This window comes from Loxodonta africana, chromosome 12, assembly GCF_030014295.1.
Source record: "Loxodonta africana isolate mLoxAfr1 chromosome 12, mLoxAfr1.hap2, whole genome shotgun sequence".
Taxonomy (NCBI): Eukaryota; Metazoa; Chordata; class Mammalia; order Proboscidea; family Elephantidae; genus Loxodonta; species Loxodonta africana.
The window spans coordinates 106,272,208-106,278,190 of NC_087353.1; the positions used below are offsets into that span (position 1 = coordinate 106,272,208).

A 5,983-nucleotide genomic window follows, 5' to 3' on the forward strand; every position below is an offset into this window, starting at 1 on the left:
GGGGATTTATGTGCTCTTTAAGGGCTTAAGAGTTTTGGGGGAATCTCCTGATATTTAAAAGAAATTTTATTTCAAGGAAAATTTAGAACATACACAGCCAGAATGAGTCCCCATGTACTCGCCTCAGGGCCAGTCTTCCTTTTTATGTCATTTACTTTTTATGCTGGGATTTTTAAAGTCAGGGTGTTGGTTGCTAGGTAGCAGCTAAGTCGTTGCTGTGATCCCTCTTACGAGAAATGAAATGGCCAGTTCCTGATACCTGAACTGGGGATAGCGTAAGGTCAACCGGAAGAACTTTTCAGGAGAACCTGGAGCCCGGGGAGGTTCTGTCACTGACTGACTCACTTTGTGACCTTGGTGAGCCTGTGCTGACCAAGGTCAGGTGGCATTTGACTAGCTCATCTGCTCCAGACCTCAGACTCTGGAGAAGGGAGCCGTCTTCCCTCTTGGCATTTTGTACACAATGATGGTTGGATCAGAGGCCCTAACCTGTATCTGAAGTCCCAGGTCTCCTAGGCACACTGTAGGGTGCCCTCAGGGCCATGTCACCTCACCTAGGGTCTGTGTCCTAATCCTCTGCAGGTCTTCCTCCAGTTGGGACTCCCTGGGAATTAGAGTTGATACTGACCCCCTACTGGGTCGTCTCTACTCCGCCCTAGCCAAGATTATCCCTGTTGACCTCTGTGAACTTTGAATTGTGTCCATGGAACAAATACACTGACTGTGAGGTCAGGCCCCCACCACGCACAAGCTGAGACCCAGAAGTAAGGCTCACAAGCCACGGCATGTGAGTACGCGTACATGGTGCACTCGGAGGACCCAGACGCTTGGGCATGGAGGCCACCGAGAGAAGAGGCCTGAGGCACGTAATGCACGTGCCAGCCGAGGTTGGTTTCTGAGGTGTTTTTGTTTGGCTTTAAAGAATTTTCTTTCCTGGGGGGAGATTCAGCTGTGGTGGGGGACTTTGTCACCTCCCCCACCCACCCTGCCCACTTTCTCTAGATGTTCAAACACCCTGCCCCCCCCCCCCCCGCCAAAGTTATAACAACCTGGACATAACACCTTGCTGTTCCTCACAGCTCAAATGAAACCAGGAGAGGGAGGGAAGACTGAACCCACTGGTGGGGTAGAAATCACAAAAGCTCTGACTTCAGACTTGGGTTCAGTTTCCAGCTCTGCCTCAAACTGGGCCGTGTGGTCTTGAGCCAGCTAAGCCCCGTCCAAACGCTTTCCCTATCTATAAAACAGGGATACCAAAAAAAAAAAAAAATCAAACTCTGCCGTTGATTCCGACTCATAGGGACCCAATAGGTCAGAGTAGAACTTTCGCATCGGGTTTCCAAGGAGTGGCTGGTGGATTCCAACCGCTGACCTTTTGGTTTGCAGCCGAGCTCTTAACCATTGCACCACCAGGGCTGCTAAAATGGGGTTGGGAGGATCAGATAGTCCTGTAAAAGTCCTTAATGTGTTTCTTATCCTCCAAGGTCTCAGGCTTTTCCCTGATGTCTTCCAGGCCTGGCAAGGTCCTGCCCTTCCTCCCAAGGCCTGGCCAGGATAAGCCATCCCAGCCTCAAAGCAGAGCCCCCTTGGGGTCAGTCCTGACTGCACTTCTCTACCCTCCCATCCCAGCTGCCCTTGAAGCCAGCCACCAGACTTAGTGTTTGCTGAGCCCGATACAGCCCGGCACTCCCCATCCACTGACAGGCAAGGAAGGAGGGTGAACTGGTGCCCCTCTTGATGCATTCCTCTCTACCCGTTACCCATACGAAATCCCAGGTCTCTGGGCTCCCCCTTCGCCCCTTACTCCAGCTGCCCTTGCCCTAGCACAGGCCCTTGTCACCGTCCTTCTGCTCCCTGTAACCTTAGCCAGTAAGCCCAGCTCACAGCATCCACGGCTTCCTCACACTCCCAACTTGGGGTCCTTGTTACCTTCAGTAATCTCATTCTGTTTCTCAGGGACCCTCATATGGGGAGTTTCAAGATATTAGGGTCACTTGACATCACTGGTCACAGACAACACTGGGACTTTGTGCTGTATGACCAGAGAATTTAGATGGAGAGGGCCCACTCTGTCAGAAATGGCGTAAACAAAGGTGCAGGTGCGGGGACTGTAAAACTCCCCTGGCCGTTGCTATGAGCCTTGCGGAGAGGTAGCCCTTAAATATGTTTGCTGGAGTCGATTCTGACGATAGGGACCCTTCAGGGCATTTAGAACTGCTCCATCGGGTCCCCGAGGCTGCAAACATTTACGGAAGCAGACTGCCACATCTCTTCTCCCGTGGAGCCGCCGGTGCATTCGAACCACTGATGTTTTTAGTTGGCAGCTGAGCACTTAACCCACTGTGCCACAGGCTTTCCTTGGAGAGCCTTTAAACCTCCTCAATCCATGACGGATCTGTGGGAATGTGCCCTGACCTGTGACTCCATCCTGTTTCTTTCTTGTCCCTGTGGGACTGGCGTTTGTGCAGGGCAGAGCTCTGGCCCGAGGGGCCCAAGAGGACGCTCAGCCCTACCACTGACAGGAAGCAGTTGATCTTGGGCAGGTGAGCTCCTCCCTTCTTCCCCTTTAGGGCCTTTAGCTCTAAAGTGAGGCTGGCAGGGGCTGGGCCCTTGGAGCCTCCTAGCGTTGACACTGAAAGCTGGGTGTGTGTATTATGCACCCAGGGATGGAAACCAAGACCGTCACTGGGCTGGGGCACAGCAGCTAAGATGGGACCCAGGAGCCTGACCCCACACTGGTGGAGGGCTCCAGGACACACATGCATAACTTACAGTGGACACAGATGGGAGCAGGTCCCAGCAGCCCTGGGCTGCCGTGGCACACGAATGTGCAAGCCACCCCAGTAAGGAGCTATGAGGAGTCTCTGCCCGCCCCATCTCACTGCTGCTGTCAGCACCTCCAGTCTTTCCACAACCCTGAAGGAGCTGGGGTTCCAGTTCCTACCACACTCAAGGGCTCCCATCTTCAAGCCTCTGTGCCAGCAAGATGCCCACATTCCAGTCCAGCCCCACCCTGAAGTATGAGATAGTGGGGTGAGGGGCCCCAACTGTGGCCACACTAGCTATCCTGGAGAGAAGGCAGTGAGGACATCGGCCTCAGCCCCCAAGGCCCCATGTGGGGACAGCAAGATGGGCCTGTAGAGAACAGTGGGAGCAGGTACCAACTTTGAGACCTGCCAGCACCCTCATTTTATACACAAATGAGGAGAGCGAAGTCTGGAGAAGGGAAAGCTTGCCCACAGGCTGCCAATAAGTTAGACTTCCTAGAGCCAGAGGTGGGGGCCCTGCAGGCATCCCAGACCCACTTCGGAGCACAAAGCTCAGGCCTCAGAGACAAGCAGAGGCTTCCAAAAGGGGCACAGACAGGAAAGGGGAGCACTCACACTCACACACACACAGAGTCTGGGACACTCACAGAACGCAGCTGTCCCACAAGAGGATTTCCTCTCGATTGGTGAGAAGCCAGAGGAAGGGGGGGGCCCGGCGATGAGCCCAGCAACCACCCCAGGTTCTGTTCACAAGGGAGATTCCTCTGGAGCCTTCACCCTCCTACCTTCCCCCTTTCCAACCCAGAGAGGACTCAGCAGTGCCACACGGGGGTTTATTCCAGCCACAGCTTCGAGAGAAGCTCAACAATAAATTACATCATTAAATAAACTCCCTGCTGGACTGTGCCCCCTGTCCCTCCCCGCTCCAGCACCCTGTAGGACTCAGTGGGAGGTGAGGGGTGAACCTCGATGGACCCTGACAAGCAAGGGGCTTAAGAAGTCTCCTCGCCCTGGTCCTTGGCCCCCTTGCACTCGCTTGCCTGACCTTGATAGCTGGGCAGCTGCTAGTCAGCTGTTGCTTCAGGAGGGGGAGGGCTAGAAGCCAGGCCTGTCCTAGAGGTGTGTGGGGTTCTCCAGAGAGGGGTCCGTTTTAGTCATGTGCAAGACCACAGTGGGGGTCTTGTAGTGGCAGTGGGTGCCCCGGCCATAGCTCCCGGGGGCCCGACAGGCCTTTGCCCGGGCCCGGCCTGCGGCAATCTTACGCTGGCACAGGCTTTGCCAGGTCTGGAAAGTCTTGGAGCTCCACACCCAGACTCCGCTGGTGATGCCTACCACTAGCGACATGAAGATTTTGAGCATAAAGACAGCCACGGTGGGCACCGAGCCCTCTTGCAGTGAGCAGTCCCTCCGGCCTCCAGGCACTGGAGCCGCTGTGCAGGGCTGCTCCATGGCCCGCAGGCGCCAGAAGTCCATGTTCAGGCGCTCATAGACGTAGCAAACAATGACGCAAGTGGCGGGCACTGTGTAGAGAATGGAGAAGACCCCAATCTTGACCATGAGCTTCTCCAGCTTCTCAGTGTTGGTGCCGCCTGTCTTCATGATCTTGCGGATGTGGAAGAGAGCCACGAAGCCCGTCAGGAGGAAGCTGGTGCCGAGCACCAGGTAGCAGGACAGGGGCACCAGCACGAAGCCGGTGAGCGCAGCTGCGTCCATGCTGGCCACGTAGCACAGCCCGGTCAGTTCGTCCCCGGCCACCTTGCGCAGGGTCAGGATGACGATGGTCTTGAGGGCCGGCAGGCCCCAGGCTGCCATGTGGAAGTAGCTGCCGTGGGCCTCAATGGCTTCGTGGCCCCATTTCTTGCCGGCCGCCAGGAACCAGGTGAGCGTCAGGACCACCCACCACAGTGAGCTGGCCATGCCAAAGTAGTAGAGAAGCAGGAAGACGAGTGTGCAGCCCGTGTTCTCCAGGCCCTCCTGAATCACGTACAGCGCGCCCGCCTCCTGGTCACAGGCCACGCTCTGGGCCCCGGCCACGGCGCGGATAAGGAAGGCCAGCGAGTAGACGTTGTAGCACATGGAGAGGAAGATGATGGGGCGCTCGGGGTACTGGAAACGGTGAGGCTCCAGCAGGAAGGTGAGCACGGTGAAGGCGGTGGAGAAGAAGCACAGAGCCGACCACACGGCCATCCAGACGAGCGCGAAGTCCTTGTCCCGCCGCGACCAGAACACCTCGACGCCCGGCCCGCAGCGCGGGGCGCACGAGCGACTCTTCTCCACGTACTGAAACTTCTCGGGGTTCTCGCAGGCGCCGCTGGGCCCCGGGGCGCCGTCGCCGGGGGGCCGTGCGGGCCGCGGCGCCACGGGCAGCATGCCGCGGCCTTTGTGGGACTCGGCGGGGCCGGCCGTGGCGTTCTCCGGGGCCTCCATGCAGAGCGCGTGCGGGTCGTTGCGCGTGGGCAGCTGCGCGCAGTCCAGCGAGTCCGGCCAGCCGAAGTTGAACTGCTCCATGATGGGCGCGCAGCGCAGGCGGGCCTGCTCGCACATGGGCCGGCAGGCGGGGATGGGCGTCGAGACCTGGTCGGTGCACATGGGCGCGTAGAGCGAGCACAGGAAGAAGCGCAGGTGACTGTGGCAGCCGTACTGCACGAGCGGCGCGAACTCGTCCAGCTTGGCGGCCGCCTCGCGCTGCGACTCGTGGCCCAGCAGGTTGGGCATGCGGGTCAGGTTGTAGCCGATGCCGCGGCACATAGGGATCTCCACCGCCTGGCACGGCGCCGGCCCGCGCCCGCGCTCCGGGTCGAAGCGGCCGATCTCCAGCGCCGCGCCGCCCGCCGCCAGCAGCTGCCACAGCAGCAGCGCCCGGCGCAGCGGCGGCACGTCCATCCCGGGCGGCCCCGGCCCAGGGCGGCCCGCTCGGCGGCCCGGCTCACTCGGGCCGCGCCCCCCGGCGCCCGCGCGCCTGCCCACGGCGGCGCGGGGCGCGGGCCATCTCCGTGCGGCCCGGGGGTGTCCGGGCGCGCGGGCAGCGCGTGGGGCGACCGCTCGGGAAGAGGACGCGCCGCGCCGGCCGAGCCGCCGCCACTAGCGAGGCCGCCGAGCAGGAGCGAGGCCGCCGAGCAGGAGCGGGGCCGCCTCCCGGGGCCGCAGCTACCAGCCCGGGCGGCGGGGCGCGGCGGACACGCCCGGGGGCCAGGTCTCCCGGCGCCGGGCACGCC

The 5,983-nt window shown here is 59.9% G+C and overlaps 1 protein-coding gene across 1 annotated transcript; it reads right to left on the minus strand.

The window, feature by feature from the left end:
* Positions 1-1,055: 1,055 nt before the first annotated feature.
* Positions 1,056-5,651, minus strand: FZD9 (frizzled class receptor 9). The gene has a single exon (XM_064296128.1). The coding sequence runs from the start codon at positions 5,649-5,651 to the stop codon at positions 3,882-3,884; it is 1,770 nt and encodes a 589-aa protein (XP_064152198.1). The 3' UTR covers positions 1,056-3,881.
* Between the last annotated feature and the right edge of the window lie 332 nt (positions 5,652-5,983).

Bases quoted from the DNA above. Each gene is read 5' to 3' on its own strand.
- FZD9 (XM_064296128.1), bottom strand. From the start codon at position 5,651: ATGGACGTGCCGCCGCTGCGCCGGGCGCTGCTGCTGTGGCAGCTGCTG.